The 20956-nt window shown below is 40.2% G+C and overlaps 2 protein-coding genes across 2 annotated transcripts; one reads left to right on the top strand and one right to left on the bottom strand.

The window, feature by feature from the left end:
• The first annotated feature begins 1464 nt into the window (after positions 1-1464).
• Positions 1465-4588, top strand: mlana (melan-A). The gene is made up of 5 exons (XM_047372745.1): positions 1465-1613; positions 2288-2380; positions 2538-2634; positions 2792-2899; positions 4289-4588. The coding sequence occupies exons 2-5, from the start codon at positions 2292-2294 to the stop codon at positions 4355-4357; spliced, it is 363 nt and encodes a 120-aa protein (XP_047228701.1). The 5' UTR covers positions 1465-1613; positions 2288-2291; the 3' UTR covers positions 4358-4588.
• Positions 4587-19014, bottom strand: LOC124872575 (uncharacterized protein KIAA2026). The gene is made up of 10 exons (XM_047372744.1): positions 18549-19014; positions 17318-17996; positions 16972-17172; positions 14153-15747; positions 13979-14040; positions 12733-12822; positions 12509-12624; positions 12175-12383; positions 8592-10586; positions 4587-7182 (listed from the first exon to the last, which is right to left on the bottom strand). The coding sequence occupies exons 2-10, from the start codon at positions 17983-17985 to the stop codon at positions 5192-5194; spliced, it is 6927 nt and encodes a 2308-aa protein (XP_047228700.1). The 5' UTR covers positions 17986-17996; positions 18549-19014; the 3' UTR covers positions 4587-5191.
• Positions 19015-20956: the final 1942 nt, after the last annotated feature.

Genomic DNA, 20956 nt, shown 5'->3' with positions numbered 1-20956 from the left:
CACTCTTTTCAGGTCTTGCCATGATGTCCTGATCACTCAGTTGTTTTTCTTTTACTGTTTTCAGTGACTGTAAGACATATAAGAATGATGAGATGCCTAAACCATGATAACCCCTTTACCATGCTTTACATTTTAATGCAGTTAATTTTCTATTCTTTGCTCCTGTCTACTTTTCTCATATTAGTTTCGTGAGGTGCCTAAAACATAACGGACAATCCACAAATCTTTACATTTGATATTTTTTTGATAAGTATATGCTGTTTATTTTTGTTGGATAATAAAAAAAAATTCTGAGGTGCCCAAATCACAATGGATCCTCCTCCAAGTTTCACATTTGAGACTCTGTTACATTTTTGGCAAAGCATGTGCTATCAGTTTTTGCAAAAAAAAAAAAAACATGTTCATGGAGGTACTCAAACCACAGTGCATCCTCCACCATTTTTCACATTTCTGACAGTTCCTTTCTAGATTTTTAAAGCATTTGCGATTTACTTTTGCCAGATTATTTACATTTTCATCAAGTACCCTAATTATGATGCATCCTAGAGCTTTCTCCACATTTCAAACAGTCCCTGCACATAAATAGGTAAACACAGAACATCTCCCTAGAAGCTACACCCTGGAACCAACATCCAGGGACTCAGTGAGCAGAATTCTTGAAGTGTTTCATTTTTACAAAACTTGAAGTTGCTCACACATGAAACCACGTTCCCATACATCCATGAACTTGACTTCCAGAATCCCAGAAATTTCAAAATGTCCCTTTATTGCCTAAACTGTAACTTATTACCATAGGTTTGTTTTTCCTCATTAACACAGAGATTTGTCCTGCAGTTAATCATTATTCAGTGTGTTTGAGAAAGCATTGAGGCAGTCCTATTTAAATTTAATCGACTTTTTTTCAGATTTAAATGAGCCGTGAAGATATCTGTGTTAATTTTGAAGGTAAACTGCTACTGGTATTCAAGTAACCTTTCCCATGCATACACGGAGCAACACTTGAACACTGCTACCTGCCCTGAGATAGCAATGCATCTCTTCTATTATGAGAAATATTTAATTTTGCATAGTCTCTGACATAAAATTTGAAAACCAAATCAGAATATGTTGAAAGGCCTTGTTTATTTCACCTGACAGAACTATATTCTTCTGTTGGAAGTTGGGAAGAAGATTCTGGAACGATATCTATAATATTTTATAATATTTTATAATATGTTACCATTTTATGATACAATCATAAAGTTGAAGTAGGCAGCTTAATTTTTATATATTGCAAATCATAATTCATCTTTTTAAATTCAGTTCTTAGAGATCTCCAAAAAGAGACACAAACATGTTATCGCTCACATGAAAGGCCAGCAGCTGACTCTTGAAGTTTCACGAGTGGACAGGAGTGTTGCGCTTAAGGCCCTGGGGGTTTCACGGTAATTAGTCCGTTTCAATGGGTTTAACCATGAGCTTCTAACCCGTGACCGTCATGAGGAATTTTTTTGTCCCTCTCTGCTCTCCCACACACTAAGGAAAGGCTTTTGAGGAGTGAAGAAACACAGAGCTTGGTAGCCACAGTCTGAGGAGGCTCTCCAATCAGAAGGAGTGCATCAGGGAATAATTGGGTAAGAAAATGGTCTTTCTGACTTTCTTTTGTCAAGTAAAGGTAAATGTAATATAGGATTTGTTTAATAAGTGTTATACCTAAATTGTCTGTAAAATGTTTCCAGAATATTAGAAATAATTGTTTAGATAGGCAGACTATAGCTTCAATCTTAACTGCAACAGGTGTTTATGGCAGAAACGAAGAAGCCCTTGCCTATATTTCCTTGGATTTTTGATGAATTGCTTTTAGAGGTTGTTTGTTGATATCATTTTCTCTTCTCAAATTCCTTAAATGTAATTTTAATGTAATATATTGCAGTGCAACATGTAATGAGCTTCAACATTATTGCATGGGGTTTGAAAAACAGGCTTGTGGCAAAGGTTAGTTTAAAATAAACAAGTACAAATTTTCAGAACTGATTTTTATTATAATAGCCTAATAGACCGACAGGATAGCTTTGGAACATTTATTTGCTGAATATTCTTGTCTGAATGGGTTTTTCTTTTGCATAATGATTAATCCATCAATATAGTGTGATCATTAGCAGGTAAAAAATGTTTATCTAAAACATATTATGAGCTTAAAATATGGGCTTTTACTTAGAAAATGCAAAATACTTAAGAATTAGTTCCTAAGTTGTGAAACTGAACTTGCTTAAATCTAATTTCAAGGCTGTTTGTGGTTGACTTTCAGCTTGATGTTGTGCAATCGTACAGCCGGAATGCCTCGTGGAGACTTCAACATCTACTTTGCCAGCGGACGGAGGGGATATGTCAGAGCTGAGGAGTGAGATTATTTATCTTTAAATTCAGGGATTAAAATGAAGCTGCATCTGTCTGCAGGCCTAACACATACAGTACTGGTTGTAGAACAGAGCTTATTGAATTCTAATCAAGAAATTCATAAAAGTCCTGAACTAATTGAGAAGTATTATGCATTCCAGGGCAGTGGGGATAGCCCTTCTGGTTGTTGTCCTCGCTGGCCTCCTCATCCTTGGTTGCTGGTACCTGAAGAAGAGGAGTGGCTACAAAATAATCAGGGTGAGACATCACACTTCACTTAAATTATCCTTATAATTGTGAATTATATTACTTATTTTAGGTTGTCTATGTAGGAACTTGCCACCAATCTATATATTTTTGTTGATCTTTTATCTGTTTTCCCTCAACACCTCACACATTTCATCTTCACATGCAGAACACCGGCTCAGGATCTGCAGGTTTTACAGCAGGCCAGTACTCTGAGGCAGGAACTTCAGCAGACAACAAAATGGCTCTTACTGACTTTGGCAGCTTCCGATCTGTGGTGAGGCATGAATAGTTACATTATGCCCTAAATGGTCTTTTTTATCAAAGAAAAATTCAAAGCACAAAAGGTCCTAGATTTCTAGTAAGTGTAGAGCAATGCAGTGGATGCCTGAAGGAGATTATTATATCACCAGACTAGGCTAAGGTTTTAAAAATGTCCCATTCCCGAGGGAAGCCAGCAGACTGAAACACTTTTACCATACAGCGCCCTTTACATTTCACTCTTGGTAAAGATGTGTAAAAATCTTTTAAATAAATGTATATTTTATTTCAGAAGCATAATCTTAACTTCTAATCCAATTTTGAATATGAGTGTAATTCAGTGTAGGAAAAACAATCCACATAGAGAAATAACAGTTTTTAACAAAAACGCCAGTTCCACAATTGTTTTTACCGCCCTTAACTCAACAGGAGTTAGCATTTCACAAGGGTGGAGCATACAGAGAGAGATCTTTAAAAATTTGTTGTTAAACAATCTCTCTAGATCATCCACAGCACTCTTAACAAAGTTTTTAAGGCCCTGGAAGACAAACAGGCCCACAGCATCAGACACCTTCCCCCATATTTAACAGTGGCCATACTTTTCCACATATTCATCCTTTGTCGTAGTATCACCTGATCAACTCACAGTTCCAATAAGAATCTCAGCAGCATTTGGCAAGCTGTTTCTGTATGTAATGATAAGACTGAAACCTAAGAGGTATTTTCTCTGACATTTCACTAACTGCGACCTTTGGGGTTTTTATTTTACCTCCATTACCAGCCTCCTCATTGCGCAAAGGTATCAATATAAACCTAAACCATCATCCAGCCTTTTTTGTTGCCTTTAAATATTTTCATTACTATTTTAACAACAGATATGGGAACTCTTAGGTGAGTAGCAGCCATTTCCTAATCCTGTATGGTATGTTCTCCTTCATTTCCCCTTTTGAATAGTGGCAAAAAAAAAAAGGTTCCTCTGCATTTCATCATATGTATACACCAGGAAAACAGGACGTTCATAGGCACTCTGATTAGCTTAGAAAATGTTGACAAAATGTCAAAAATGCTTCAATTAGACTTAATTAGTGTATAATTAAAGCGCCAGTGATTGTGGCAGAGGTGGTCTAGAAAAAATACGGAATGTGGGATTTCTTTCCCGACTGAATACAAAAATTTAAGTTGGGTTTTTCTATATTTCTGTTTGAGACAACAGTGGCATAATAAAAAAAAATGAAAGGCTTTTTACACATCTAAACCAGGAGTGTAAATAAATGAGAACACTTTATGAAAGTCATGTGTGTACAGTTAAAATTATTTAAGGTCATGATATAACATTTCATTTCATTGTATTTATCTGCAAATCAAAGACTTGTTGCATTCAGATGTTTTTCAAACTCTATCCTAGGTTCCTAATGCCCCTCCAGCCTATGAGAAGATTTCTTCAGGACCACTGCCACCTCCTTACTCCCCCTGAGTGAGAAAGACTGTCCAACATCTACAGAGACATGGGAAAATCTGAGGACCAAACTCAGAAACTGACTTGTCAGACGGAAATATCATGTTTCGCTGTCGAAATGCTTCGTAGATTAATAGCACCAAAAAGAAAATCAATGCATTGTTTTTTCCTGCTTTGTAAAAATCTTAATAGAGATAAAATGTGTCACCTAGGCTTTTCAATAAACAGACAAAAAAGATCGCAAACACACTTTTGGGACAGTTGCATTGTTTATTTCCATGCAGTAATGTCCATAGCTGTTCAATGAAAATGTACCTAGCAAATATTTTTTATTTTGTTTTTAAATCTATATGGTAAAATTAAATAAATGTGATTCCAAAACATTTACATGGACTCAAACATATTGTAAAAATTCACCTAATAGTTCAAATTTCTACAAAAAAGTAAATGTAGTTTTCAAACAGTTACTACTTAAAAAAACAGGACATGATAAAATATACAGTCGTAATTAGAATAAAAGAAGAAAAAATAACAGTAAACCAATTATTACATCTTGAACAAGTATCTAAAAACCTTAAAGTTTTTTTCCAATTACTTGCCCCCTCAATGATTTGTTGTAATAACTGGCCAAGAGGTGGATCTCTGAGTGTGTGACATTACTGATTCACTTTGAACACCACAATCCACCACTTTAGTGTGTTACCAGCAGGCTCATGGAAAAGATCATACACTTGGTGCTAAATATGAGGTGGATCAAAGTGTAGCTGAAAGCAGCCATTATTAGAGGTGACATCATCAAGAGCTGCTAAAATTGAACCCCCAGAAAGTCGGCTCGGTCTTGTTTTTGCCGCTTCACTTTGTGTCTCTGTGATGAGGCTGTAAAGTGGAACCATGTGTTCGTAGTACCCCACTGGAACTGTAGGGGGAAACCGTCAGAGCATCCCAGGGTTTGGGGCACCCAGTCTTCTGTGGTTGATTCACCTGGCAATGACCAGTGCTCAACACAGCACCATCAGCACCGACGAGCAGCCTGGATGGTAAAGTTGCATGCATACCCAAGGCTGATGTCTGAACACAGTTTGTTTTAAGTTCTTGGTTAGTCAATATAACCGGTGGGCTGATGGTGCTCTTTGTCATCAGTGATGTGACTGGTGGAGTTGGAGTTACTAGAGTGGTGCCAGCTGATGGTGCAGATGCCATTTCGAAGGTGCTGATAGTGCTTCCAATTGGCGGGACAGTAGCGATAGGCAGTGCTTGAGTCCTGGTTGCTGGGCTTAAGAGTGGTGGGACAGCCACTGTTGGCAGTTCTTGTGTCCAGATTCCAGAAAGTGCTGGTTGAACAATTGGCACCCCTGTTTTGATTGGCATCTTTCCTGGGCCTGCTTGCACTAAACCCTGTGGGTGAACAGTTAAGGATTTTGCAACTTTAACCGCTGTCTCCCCCGGACTTATTACGGATCCAAGAGTTGCATCCACACGTTGGCCTGAAGGAGAACAACGCAAAGCTGCAGTGTTTGTTACTATTGAAGCTGCATCTGAGAAGATGGCTGCAGGAACTGCTGTGACAGGGTTATGCAAGGCACCTGTTGATGAGCCGAGTAAACCAGGTAAGGATGTTAGAGGTTCTGACAATCTGGGCAAGGAGGTGGATACTGCAGACGTTATAGTAGATGAAAAGTTGGCATGTTTTATTGCGCCACCAGTGACCCTAATTGGACTAAGTGCTGAACTGAGGGAAGGAGTAGTAGTTTTAACCGGGGAAGATAAGACAGGGACACTGCCTAACCTTGGCGGAGAGGAGATCAAAGTGGATGTACATACTGGAGGTAGCACAAAGTTACCTCCATGAGCAGGTGGGACCCTAGGCAGCGCAGATACTACATTTGTTTTACTAGGAATCACTGTTGAGCCCATGCCAGGTGTTCCTGTAAGTCTGAATGGTGTGACATGAGAAGTGCTTGCCAGCAAAGATTGACCAAGCGCAGGGGTGCATGCTACAAACGGAGAACTTACAGTTGGCATGCTGGGCTGCCTGGCTGCAGACTGGGATAAACCTGGCGCTTGAGGAGTTACAATGGCAGGGCTTGTTCCTCTAGGGGGTACAAATGCCTCAGTGCTAGTAGAGGTGCCAGCAGGCACTTGTGGTGCAGGATTAGAGATGATAAGGACATGACTGCCAGGACCCAAACCCTGGGGTGGGACTACAAAGCATGCGTTATTAAGGACGATCTGTGTACCAGCAGTAAGGTGTGTAGAAGTGTTGATGATTATTTTTTGTGTAACCGGGCCAGTAGTAGAGGTCGAGAACGTTGTGTAGGTAGTGGGTGCAGAAGAGAGGGGAGGATGGGTTTTATTACAGGCTGTTTGAGAGGATGATAAGACTGGTGTACCAGCCTCGCTCATGCCGCTTTTGATAGGCAACGATATTTGGTCAGGAAAATCTATGCGCATTTGGCCCGGGCAATTCCCCAAGGTACTGGTTACCTGAACTGGAGAGCTGCTGGATGGTGTGGTTGCAGGGACACAGAGTTCTTTCCCGTTTATGTTTTCTGCAAGCATAATGGGAGCAGTAGATGATGGGCAGCTTGTTTGTGAGATCACAGAGGTGGAAGGGATACCCTGGATTGGCAAAGCAGCCTGGAGAGAAGTACAAGTATCAAGCTGGGTGGAACGATTTGTAACGGTAAATAAATTTGGGTTTGGCAGCACTCCAGTAGTGGTGGCAGCTGTGGGATTGTATATGCCTGATATAGGCACAGGTGAGGCCTTCGAAGGAGAATAAGACAGGGCACTGACAGTCTGCCCCACTGTTGTCGACTTTCCTAACAATGGGACGGCAACACCTGGTGAGACAAAAATTCAGATATGTTAAAAGTGTTAATAGGATTGCATTTGTTATTATTTCCTTCAATGTTTAGTGTGAGTTCTTTAGTCAAATACTGAAGGAGTAAACGGTATCAGGCACATATTTTAAAATCTAGACCAAAGTTTTCCCATTTTTGTATTTGATTTTTTTTTTTTTTTACATTCTCTTGTAACACTTGAAATCATTTTTTAATCTTCTCAATCTACAAACCCTTAAACATAATTACACTGCTAAAAAGGTTCCGAGTGATTTGTTCATCTGTTAAAACTTAAAGGACTGACATTTACTCTTGATTATAACACTCAACAAAGGGTTCTAATGAGTTCTACTTCTATTAGCTGTGCCTAATTAAAATAGCTGAACACAGCAGGGGACACTCCCCGACTCCCATGTCAGATTAAAAGCACACCATAAAAGCTGAGAGACTGCGATGAAGTTGTGGGGTAGAACACAAGAAAATTTCTGAGTCATTCACTGTGATGGAGAGAACAGTATGCCCGCATTTTGTCTAATTTCTCCACCAAGGCAGGAAAACCTTTTGTTAAAGAAACTAATTAATCATATTTTGGGAAATTTGGGTGAATACTGGGAAGATCTTTGCCAGAAGAACACATAAATTCTGGTGCTTTAACCACACAGCCTAATCTTCCTTAAAGGACTGAAAAACCATAAAGGTTTGCATAAAAGTTGATATAAGTAGTACCACTAATTCTGTGCTAGGTTAGGAATGCTTCATTTAAATCTGTCCTAAAGCTTTTTTTATTTTTATCTATTTTCTTTCATGAAGTTAGAGACAGAACTGACATAAGTTTGAATTTCATAAACAGATTCAGAACCATGTAAAAATCCTAAAAACTAAGTTCAATTTATTTATCCCAAGGGCGAAATGTAAAAGAAAGAAAAAGCGATCAAAGTAATGTTGCTGTTCTAACGAACAATTTTAAATTTGATCTTGTTGGTACCCTTAGCCTGGTTTGCAAGATGAGAAAACCAGACAAGGCCAGTGCATTTATCTTTTTGAACACCGAGGAGCTTGCAGGTACAAGACTGGGCAGTAAATGACTGTAAATATAGCTACTGGTGAAAAGAAAGGTTTCTCTTAATGTTGGCTACAGACCTTCAGACCTTATAGTAAAATTAACCCTAAAGATAAGTATTTTGAAAATCTAATTTATTGAAATTTAACACGAATCAGAACAAATACTAATTGCTTGATGCATGAATTTCTTTTAGTTTCTTTTCCCAAACAACTTCAAAACATGATGGCATTAAAAAAAAAAACAGTACAGCTCCATGTTACTAAAACTGCATAACGGCAAATTATGATCTGAATAAAATGAGATGAAAAACGTAGTTTCGATGGAAGAATGCATTATGAAAACCTACCTGCTTGGAGAGTACTGTTGCTGGCCTTGGACGACGCCTCTGAGCTGACACAGGCAACAGGTTTGGCTGGACTTATTCCCATTTTTGGATTTGGATTTGATAATGGAGTGGTCAGCGCTTGTCCACTCCCAACTCCCATCATCAGCTTTGGAATGGCTCCCATGAAGGTGGTGGATGTCGTCACTGCAGGCTGGCTAACAAGTACAACCTTTGAACTAGCAGCCGACTGCGAGGAAGAGGGTGTCCTTTTTGACGTGGGTTGGTTTGAAGATGCTGAGGAAGATGAAGTGACTAAGATGTATTTAGTAACCTGGGATATCTCGTTTGTACTGCTTCGTTTTACACCATTCTTGCTGATGGCTTCCTGCGTGGGGGCTTTGGAAACACCAGAGCTTAGAGATGGGACAACAGTGTTTTTCAATGTTGACGAAGGAAAAGGAGAACTGTAGGTGGCTGTGTTCACCAGTTGGGAAATGTTGGTTACAACAGAAACGGGTGAGTTGCTAGATCCTTGACCTAAAGGAGCAGCAGTGCGTGTTGTCTTGCTTGCAAGCCCTCTTACAGGAGTGCTGCTTGTGACTGTGGTTGGTGTAGAATTGTTGGCGGCATGGGAGGCTGGTAATGCTAAAGGACCATGGTTCTGGGTTTGGGCCGCAGATGTACTCGTCCCTCCTTGGACAGTGGGACGGGACGCCTGAGAGGGGATAGGAGCAGCGAGAGCCGTTGATGTCTTAGACACAAGAAAGGCTTTTAACTGAGGAGATATAGTAATGACAGGACTAGTAGAGAAAGACCCCAGTGAATTATGCTCTGATGATGTCTGGACTTTGACAATGCCTGTGTTGCCTCCTCTAGTCGTTACCAGGATGGACTGAGAGTCACGGATGCAGACAGTCTTAAGCTCCTGTTTAGGCTCTGTAAGTTTAGCAGTGTCAGCAACGGCTGCTCTGGTAGCAGCTGTGACGGTGGACGGGGTGGGCAGGCCGCCTTTTAGTGTGCTGGTTTTAACAGTGCAAACCTGCGGCCCCTTAAGTCTCGTAGAGCTTCGGGCCCCTTGTTGCAGAAAAGAGGAACCAGAGGGAGCAGGATTCCCTGTAAGTGGGGCTACTTGCTGAACAGGGATTTTACCATCAGGAATTCTAAATCCAGGCACATCGGTTGATATACACCCAGGAGTGGCAACCTTAGAAACTGCAACCTGAATGACAGTGGACTGTGGTGGACTTACAACGGTTGCCTGTGTTTCATTTTTTGGAATAAGATGGCCGGAAGGCAGAAACAATACCTGCTGCATAACCTTCTCTACCGTATTCTTATCCACAACAGAATGAGCAGGGATTTTGACTGGGCTGCTGCTGTCTTTTTTCACAAGGTGACCCACCCCCTCAGAAACCTTGCACACCACTTGGATAGGACTTTTTGGTTCAGTGCGGGTTAGTGCACCCTGTGGTGTTTTAGGAAGAGCTCCTGTTGATATGGTCTGTAATGGTGCTTTTGTTGTCATTTGTTGGGATATGTGGTTACCACTAGAAGGAAAACTTTGTGTGTTTGACACTTTAGTTGCTGCAGAGCTCGGTAGAGATACCAAAGACCCCTTGAGCTGCCGTTCTACGGCGGATGCACCTGGGAAATCTGTTGGTCTTCTCATCAAGGTCACTTTGTTGCCCACACTTTTAGCCAGCAGTGTTGGGATGGGTGTGTAACCTGGGGGTAGTTTACACATCGGGTTGAGGATAGGAGAGGTGGGTGACACACAAGTATGTGGCAGTATTCCTGCTGCCCATGACAAATCTCCTGATGGACTCAGCGAGGCTAATCCAGATTTCGTTTCCGTTCTCCAATCTGCAGATGTGGCACTGTTGAAAACACCGTAAACTCCTGGCAACAGAGCATAACCTCTCTCTTTGTTGACCAGTGGGTGTTTAAGGTGGTTTGAAGGTGAAATAGTCACAGTTTTTTCTGCAGCAGACTCTGCACCAGACTCTCTGGAGCTTGCTAAGAACAGAACAGAGGACTTTACATTAGATACACTGATAGGTAAAAAAAAAAAAAAAGGTTCATTGGATCAGCATATTTATCTATTTGTGTAAATGCAGGTAATATTGCAATATATGTTGCTAATCACATCACATGCAAACAATTCTGACTGGAGCAGTCTCAAAGTTATCAGCCTGGTATGCGTTACGGTTGGCTAAGCTGTAAATCATTGCATTAAGAGTAACAACAAAGAGGTACTACACAGCACCCGTCTCCCGTGGTAACACCTGGTAAATGTGCAGCAGCATTATAGAAAACTGAAAAATGTAGAAAATTCCAACATTTTATTTGAGAGACTTATAATATGTAAATAATATGTTAAAAAAAATCCATACTAAACATTTTTGTAATACAAGTTTTGCCTTATTTGTTTTAAGATGATGAGATTGTCTAAGAAATTTTAAAAGAGTAATCTATTACTTCTTGTTTGGGATATAAACATGACATGAAGGTCAATTTCTCTTAGTTCCTCAAGATGGGAAACACAAGAGAACATGACATTCAAGTTGTGTGTGTGCCGATAGTCAGGAAATTGCTAGAAAATAACCTCTCTTAAAATTCCTCTTTTCTACAGTCGGAGCAATGATTAAAAACTTTAAAAGATCTGTGAAAGACAAGGCAGAACCCAGGTTTAGCTCGTGAGGACAATGGTAACCGAGGTAAGAAAATATTTGACCTTTATTTAACCGGGAAAAGCTTCACTAGGATTAGAAATCTGTTTATCAAGAAGGACCTGGCAAAGAGATCATGAAAGCTCAATGTTTGTGAACAACACAAAGTCTATATTTCAACCATTACATGTCATGCACATTAGGGATAGACATATTGTATATCGTTATCATAAAAAAAGTAATTTATTTAGCCATTTTTACATGTAAAAAAAGAGGTGATAGCTGATGGGAAAGGAGACTTTTTATAGGGAGATTATTCAATGACATATTACAATCTCCCTAACATTGAAAGTATTCATCTTTTATTATGCTTTCATTTTCATTTCATAGGAAAGAGCACAAACATCGAGCGCCTTTTACTTAAAGCAGACTTGGGCACACCCATTCATTAAGCTTATTTGAATACAGAAAACATTTTTGAAATAAGTGACCTACTTCCTGTTCTGGTTGTGAAGAATAGATAGAAAAAACATTCATCAAAAAAGAAAGCAACTTTTCATCTAAAAGCTGCTGCATGTTTTACCTTCTATTGTTAAGCCTGCAAAAAAAGAAAAAAAAAATTTCCATAAAATTATTTTTGCATTTAATGATTTTTAAAGGCACTTTTTGCGGCCCAAAACATATACTTTTTCACAATGAAAAAGTGCAGACAAATAAAGTTGGGTTTTCTCACATATTTCCTTTTCAGGTTATATTACTGCAATAAAAATTCCCTCACTATTTTTCTTCTTTTATAAGAAGATATCTTTCATAAAGGTGTCAATAAGTATGGAGAGTGATCTAAGAAGGTCAGTGTCTACCTTTGCCCTCAGGGCTAAGTGGAATTTTACACAACAGCAACTACAATTCGAGCATTCTAGTTTTTATTAGTTTACCTCCACTCCAAAGGCCTCTGGGAACAACGTGTTCCTGGTCCTCCTCTTCTACAACTCTACAGTGAATGTTCTCCATGTCTGTTTCTTCGTAATCATCCTCATCATCTGATGACGATGACGATGAGGAGGATGATACACACTCCTCACGCACAAAGTTACTGTACTCTGGGTGCTTCTTGAAATCATCATTTTCCTTCTTTAAACGAAGCCTGTGCGGGCAACACCAACAGGATTTAATGCACGTTCTGCTCAATGTCGATACGTTACAAAGAGCAACAATAAAAGATACTAGCATTATTAGCAGATCTTTCAAACTTTGATAGAAATTTCTGACCTGTTTCTTTGGTAAGCCTTAACAAGTTTCGGTTCCCAGGGTAAAAGTTCATTCAGAAGTCTGATTAGAGTGCTATGGAGCTCTTTCACCGCTTCTTTCTTGTAGTACCATCGGCCCTGTCAGTTCACGCATGAAGACAGGAAGGCAAACTCGGTCATTAGACTTTGATGTGCAAAAAAAAAAAAAATCTATACATTTCTGACTGAACGGCGATAACTTCCTACCAGTCTCTTTTTCATGCTCTCCAGTACGTCGAGCTCATCCTCAGTCTTACTGATCAGCTCTCGCAGTTCATCTAGATTGCTGCACACCAACTACACAGAACCAAAATCAATAAAACAGAAAACTATACTAACTATACTATAGTAAAATTGTTTTAAAATATTTTTTTAATCCTACTAAACGGGGGTTGAGTAATAGACTGTAAATGTGTTAGACACACAGTTATACAAATATATTTACACACATTTTCAACTCAAACTTTGTTCCCTGCAATAAATTAACCTGCTTTTCGGTTTTATTACCCTTTGAAGATTTTCACATTTTGGCACGCCACAACAACATACTCTAATGTATTTAATTGGGATTTGATGTTATAGAACAACCCAAAGTAGTGCATTAATGTGCAGTGGGAGAAAAAAAAAGTGGTCTATTTATATTCTTTAATGAAAAATACGGCGTAATCACACTCTTTTACATTAATAGTGCAAATTAAAACGAAGTCCGACCTATTGCATTCAGAAGCCACCCAGTTACTGCATACAGTGAGCCTGTGTGAAACTTAATGTCAGTATAAAACCATGGTTCTGTTCATGTTACGCCATGTTTCACCACCCCCATAGTAAACATGTTGGTGGCAGCATCATGCTGTGGGAATGCTGCAGAACCAAAGTACCTGGTCAGAGTTGACAGGAAGATGGTGAGAGTTAGATGCTGGAAAGAAATCTGGGGCAGAGATTTCCTTTTCGGCAAGACAACGACCCTAGATAATGCGCCAGAGCGCCAATGGAAGGGCTCAGAACAAAGCAGATATATGTGTTAGATGGGACGGTTTGGGATGTGTTAAATGTGCTAAAATGGCTAAAGTAAAAACCTAAATCTAATTGAGAATTGATACGCAGAGTGCATCCATCTAACCAACTTTGGGCAAACATTTTGGTTTAAAAATGTGTGCGGCTGGTAGAGACATACCCTAAAAGACTTGTAGGTGGAACTGCAATGCTATTTTGGATGTAATGTGAAGAATTGTGAAATGAATCCAAGGAGTATTACTACAAAGACTGAAAGATACACTACTAAAAACTTAAGCCAACATAAGACAATTCAAGAACTAACAGAAACTAAATACACAACTTAATCAAGAGTGTGTAAAAATGTTATACGAATGATCCTAATTTTTTCTATTACTTTATTATACATGAGTGATTGTGTGCAGATGTGTGTGTAAGGGTTGTGTAAAAATTAGACTACCTTGAAAGATGGTGCAGGAGGAGATTCTTCCTTCACTTTTTTCAAATAATCGGTTTTTTTTCCTATTTAGAAACACAGCAGTGACTGAACCATTGCGGTTTAATTTTGGAACTGATAAAATAAAAATAAAAATGTTAAACTTAAGACACCAACCACTGGGTACAATGTCCTCACCTGTTTTATACTTTTTCGTCTTGTCCTTTCTCTTGATTGTTGTGGAAACTTTTCGAACTACAGACTTGGCAGCCTCGGTTGGTGGCGGCCTCAAACTGTCCCCGTGCTGCGGATGCTTGTGGTCTCTTTTCAACCCCGGCAGCAGCTCCCTTGCTCGCTTTTTCTTCTGCTTCTTTTTCTTAGTCCAGATTTTGTTATCCGTCCTCTCTTCACCTAGGTTTCTAGGAGTCTCTGAGGACAAATGAGTTGCTGGTCTGGACGTACCGCAGCAGTGGGCATCTTCCGGAGGTTTGGTCTCACAGATGTTTCTTTTTAAACAATCTAAACAGGGAGATGTTTGATGTCCCCGAGTAGAAGTTGCATCCTCCATTCTGACCCCCAGTTTAACTGGGGATGAAGGCGACCGGCCTGTATAGCTGTGCTCCGATACGTTCAGAGAGGGATCTTGTGTCTCTGCTTTGACGACATGTTCGGAATCAAATGAGAAGACCTGCTCCTGCTCAGATGACTGCTCTTCATCTGAATGTTCTTCTTTCAAATTCACTTTCACATCATCTCCACCAATGTGCCTATCTTGTGTGAGAATTAATGAGTTAGTATGTTTTTTTACATCTAATTTAGAGTCTTCACTGGAGTCACCATCAGAGGATTCCGACTGAGAAACATCCATCATTGACAATGATTGAAATCTGCTTTTTTCTTCTTCTCTATTCCCATTCTCCCTTTTAAAAACCACCAATGTCCCTATTGTCTTCTTCTCAAAATCTCCAGATTCTTCAGTATCCATTTGGACTCCATCATGGGAGTCATTTTGATCCGTCTCACTGCGCACTCCATCTGACCCCGACCCCAACCCCTCTGTCCCTGGTTTCATTTCAACTCTTCTAACCAGCAGAGATGGGAAAGGAAAGGCTGGAGGTGCGCTGGGGCTCTGGCAATAGACCCTCAGGTCAGCTCCACAGAAATGTGGAAAATGTATATAAGCATTCTCCTTGCTGTCATAGCCCAAAATAGACTCCCTACATTCATGGATGGGTTGAGCCAGGACAGCATCCTGTACGTCCTTCTGTGTCTCATACACGTGGTCGCACAGTCCTTTGAGAAGCCAAACCCGCTGGTAGAAGGGCAACAAATGGAACGGCTTCTCCTCTAGTGGACTCACCTCCCCCAGGATGTTGAAAAACTGGTGGCAAAGTCCCAGCTGCTCGGCGCGACGTGGCTGATTATGGGAGGCACCTACGGCTCGATACCAGCCCATGACGCGCTGCCTCAGCTCCGACTCCCAGCGGCGGTACGGCAGCGCAGGTCGGCGTTGCAGGGTGGCCCTCCTCTGCGGTGGGGACAGCAGGGAGGACATGACTTTAGACAGAAGCAGGCTGCAGCGCGGCATCAGCAAGCAACGCTCCAGCTCAAAAAATATGATCTCAGGAAGGTTGAGGGCAGTCTGGGCAAGACAGAGGAAGTGCCCGATGGCAGGAAGTTCCCAGAGAGTGCCCACTGTGTGAGGGGCAGCCTGTGACAGCAGGCTCTGCTCCCACTCTTCCACCTCCTTGGCCGACATTTCTTCAGCTTCTTTCTTCTCGAGCTCACGTTGCCTGACAATGAGGCGCACAGAAAGAATTGTATTATCTCATTTACATTTGCACCAAAAGTATTCATATCTCTTAAACTTTTTCACATTACAACCACAAACTTCCACATATTCTATTGGGTCACACTAACACAGAGTACTGCAGACGTGCCAAGTAGAAGGAAATGATTCATGGCTTTCAAAAGTTGTTTTTTTTACAAATAAAAATTTTAAAAATATGTTAAAAATAAATCACCTAATTAGTAAATATAGAACATCTTGTTGAGAACTGTTCAATCAATCATGCAAAAATGCAAAGAGTGTGGCACAACTGCAAAGTCACCAAAACATGGTCATCCACTCTAACTGGCAGGCAAGGAGAGTATTCTTAGGAGAAGTAGCCAAGAGGCCAATGGTAACTCTGAAGGAGCTGCAGAGATCCACAGCTCAGGTGGGGGAATGTGTCGGCAGAACAACTGTTAGTTTTGCAATTTTGACTTTTATGGAAGTGTGGCAAAAAGACAATCGTTGTTACGGAAAGCCCTTTAAAGTACCATTTAAAGTCTGCCACAAGCTATGTTGAAGAAACTGCAACTGTGGATGACGTTGCTCAGAGCAAAATGTAACTTTCTACCTCTATGCAAAGTAAGATGAAAACCTAATACTGCAGATCTCCGTGAACACACTATAGTCACGATGAAGCACAGTCGTGGCAGCATCCTGCTGTAACGATGCTTTTTCCAGCAAGGACATGTAAGTTGGTCTGTGACGATCAGAAGATAGGAGTTAAAAACAAGGCTATTCTGGAAGAAAACTTGTTAGGATCTGCAAAACACTTAAGACCAGGGTTCAGGTGTACTTTCCTTCAGGACAACGACCCTAAACATACATCCAGAGCTACAATAGAATGGCTCAGATCAAAGCACAAACCTGTTTTAGAATGGCCCAGTCAAAGTCCAGACATTAATGCAATTGATGGTCTGTGGCAAGACAAACATGGATGTTCACAGGTGATCTCAATCAAATCTGACTGAGCTTGAGCTATTTTGCAAGAAGAATGTAAAACAAAAAGTGTGCTTCAAATGTACAAATGAATGGGAGATAATAATAAACAAAAAACTCCTCCAAAGAATGCATCCATCTACTTCCTACCTTCTACTTTAGAAAAAAGTCCAACTCCCTGTTGGTCTATCACATTAAGATTGAAGTTTACGTTTACAATTTGAGCAAATCTAACACTTCCACTCACCTCTTCTCCTCCTTTACCCTCTGCTGTTCCTCTTGACGTAGTGTCCGTACCATGACAGACTCATGCCCCCCACCAGTAATGGTAGCAAGGTATCGAGACGCCTGCCTTCTCCGTGTGGAGGTTCCCCCAGAGCCCCGTTCCTCCTCTGCACCAAAACGTCCTTTAGAGGTCACTGCTAGGGATGTCTTTTCTCGAAGCACCCTAGTGTGGCAAATCGAGATAATGTCCATCCAAGTTACATATTGTCATTCCACACTTATTTCACAAAAACTCTAGAAACAATTCATTTGGACGTTTGTCTGTTAAGCTATGTATTTGGGTCTCTAAGCAGCTTTAGTATCCTTACCTGGAAAGCAATGTAAGCTTCTGCTCCAGCATGATTTCCAGCTTTTGAGCCTGTTTAGAAATCCAGTGGTCCACCCCATAGTACCGGTAACAATTCTCTAACATAAGCCTGAAGTCTGCAACAAACTCTGTTATGTTCTCATATTCCTGGTTGACAAACTTCTCCTCAATGCGACGCATGCACATCGACTGCCTAAGCTGAGAATGAACCTGGCCCTGAACCCCTTCTATACCATGCTGCGAGTCATGGTGGCCGATGGGATGTAGAAACGTGCCGGTTATCCCTTTGTGCTTCTCCGACAGAAAGCTGGTGAATATCTTATAGGCTTGCTGGACCTCATAGTTCATATCATCCTCAAAGCTATTGCTCTTGGTTGAAATGCAGACCTCAGGCAGCAAGAGGTCACTGCTTGGGAACGCAGACAGGCCGTCTTGGCCAGAACTGCGTAATGGTAACACAGCCTCAGGATTCCAGGTGCCATTACTGTGTTTTTCTTCGGATCTGATTAGCTCTCCAGAGTGGCTGCTGATCCATTTGGTTTGGAGAAACATGTGAGCTGTGGGCTCCAGACTTGCAGAGTTTTGGTCTGTCACGATCTGATCCTGGCTCTGGAACACCTGCTTGCTGCGAACTGATGTGATTTTGTCTGTCATCTCTTTCTGATCCATGGCACAGACACCTGGGGAGGGTACCACATGTCACCAATGGAAAACAACACTTCAACATAGTGTAAATGGAAGCTAGATTTGTACAGGTGCAACTCAGTAGATTAGAATAGAAAGATTTATCTATTTCAGTAACTCAACTCAAGAAGTAAAACTCATATTTTACAGATTAACACACAGAATTATGCTCTTCAAACATTTCTTTTAATGTGGAAAACTATGGATTATGGCAGAAAACTGGTTTATTGTAGTTGTAGAGTATTGTTGTTCTTTTTATCCATCGATGATCATGTAATAATAATGGCATGTAATCACTTAAATCGGAATCCCTGTCAGGCACATGACCGCCTGACTTTCTCTGACTCCTGCACCTCTTCAAACTTTTCTTTTCCCACCATCAACAGCTAGCTAGCATAAAGTTAGCAACAGGGGGTTAGCTAACAAAACAAAGCCGGTGTAAAAGTTTGAAAAATCAATTACTTCATCGTATCTCGCATATGATCACATGCAAAAGAGGAGCAAAAAATCAGGACAGGAGGAAATCTTCGGTTGCTTCAACAACATACCTTGACGTTTTCAGTGCGGCTTCTCTCACACGCACCAGCCAAGACAGCTTAGCAACCACGACCAGCCCTGCTAGCTAGGTTAGCTGGCTATTGTCTCTCGTTGGAGGGCCTGCAATTGCTCCGCTCACCATCCATAGTAAATGTTTTTTAAGCACATTAAGGTCCAGCAGTTAGAAAGTTACGCAGGCTTCTCGGTGTCGTCATCGCACGGAATGATGTCAGTGGCAGCAGGGAAAGCTAATGGAGCTTTAGCCGAACTAACAGTAGCTGATTGTCTGACAATGCATAACAGTTCATGTTCGCCACCTATGCTGCTAACTACATAATGTCAAGTTTACGGCTGCTTAAAAACACCTCGGTTCACTTTAGAGACAGTTTTGCAGCATGTCTCGCGTTCGGAAACTCAGTCGGTTAAATTCAGCGTTAAAGAACACAGAAGCGTCCAGTCCACCAAACGATGCTTTACGTCCACCCCGATGCAAATGCGTGCAGTCTGACGTAACGAGCTTGTTACCGCGTCACACCGGTTTGTTTTCATTCTGGAACAAACGCAGAATTCACTTCATGTTTTCATACATTTATTATTATATCAGCCGCTTCTGAAGATTTGCACTTGGAGAAGAAAAAGACACTTTAACGAAAAATAATAAAAACCGAAGCACATCTGCTTGACTTGTGTTATTTAGTTATATTTGATCTCTGAAGGTTTTTTTTTTTCAGTTTGGTAACAATCCTCTTTAAAGGTGTTACTGTCACCAGAATAAAAAATAAATTAGGAAAATACAAAAATATTTCTTTCTTGAAACGTGGACTTTATTTTCAACAGGATTATGTTATTCAGGAAATTTTGACAGTAAAATCGAAATTTAAATAGAATCTTCCAGTTTTCTAGTTTAATAATTAAAATGGTAAATAAAAGCAAAATCAATCTTTCTTATGTTTTCTCCAAACTACCGCAATATTCCCTTATGACCGCTAGATGTCGCTTTTCATTACTGCACGTTGCAGTGCGGAAAGAGGGTACAACTACCTCTTTGTGTTGCCTCCAGGGTTGTTTATTATGTCATTGTAAAAAAATATATTATGTTCCTAACAAGATCGTAATAAATTTAAAACATAGCATCAAACAGCAATGAGAGAGTAATGAGTGAGTTTGTCTGTGTCTATGCATTATCATGTCACTCAACCTGAAATCTCTAATCGGTTAACATGAGCACTGCAGGGGTTAGACGTGATTTCAACGTAATTTCATCAAACACATACTAATAATCTATTGTCTGTCTTTATTGTACTTTTCTTTTTTTTTTTTTTTTTTGCTGAGTTATGTTATGTAAAAGCTTTTATTATTTTAAAGTTAAGAAAATTACAATTAAGGAACGTTTGAGACAGTTACAGGCTTAAGTGAGACATCCAGCAGGTCTCCAGCCTGGACAACTATTAATAACGCAATTATGCCACCAGGGGCCCTTGTTTTACTGTGATTGTAAAATGGCTAAAATGGAAAAAGATTTTCAGCAAAAGTTTGTAAAATATGATAAGAAATGCAGGTATTTTGCAAAATTATATAAATTGAAGCTCATTTAAAACTGGTACTATGGAATTTTCTTTTTGTAAAATTATATTTAAAAAATCACACAATTCACATTTACATACATGGAGCATGTAGAAGACAATAGATTTATTCTGTATTTATTTAGACCATGATCTATTTGTTTTTCATGCCCAGAACGGATTTATGTGAGCCTGGTGAGCCTAGTGCACATTACTAGTGTTTCAAAAAGACACATTCAAATTGTAAATTGGTGCAGAGTAAAAAAAAGTGACAAATATACTTATTTTTACATCTCTGGCAACAGTGCTCCATACGGAGGTTGTACATCTGTCCTGGTGTGTAGATGAGTCTCATCTGCACCACTGGCTTCCCAAACTTGGAGTTGTTGCTCCCTTGTTGGTCTTTTTAAAAATCCAAATAAATCAACAAAAATGTTTTGTAGTAGCATTTTTATTAATTGATGTCCATAAAATGATTATCTTCCATGTTTTTGCCCCTTTTGTGATTTGATTGCTTTATTAGCAATGTTTGTTCACTTCAATCAATGATAGTCACGGTTACAAGTCTCTGCTGCTTTTTTAAAGGACTACAAGTTGTAAAATTGGGAAACCAATTATCTACACTACTTTTAAACAGGAGGGCTGCACGGTGGCACAGTTGGTAGCACTGTTGCCTTGCAGCAAAAAGGTCCTGGGTTCGATTCCTGGCCGGGGGTCTTTCTGCATGGAGTTTGCATGTTCTCCCCGTGCATGTGTAGATTCTCACCGGGTACTCTGGCTTCCTCCCACAGTCCAAAGACATGTCTGTTAATTGGTTGATCTAAATTGCCCTTAGGTGTATGAATGAGTGTGTGCAA

Source organism: Girardinichthys multiradiatus, chromosome 8, assembly GCF_021462225.1.
Source record: "Girardinichthys multiradiatus isolate DD_20200921_A chromosome 8, DD_fGirMul_XY1, whole genome shotgun sequence".
Lineage (NCBI taxonomy): Eukaryota > Metazoa > Chordata > Actinopteri > Cyprinodontiformes > Goodeidae > Girardinichthys > Girardinichthys multiradiatus.
Note: the sequence above shows the minus strand (reverse complement) of the source record. Positions and strands in the feature narration are given on the sequence as shown.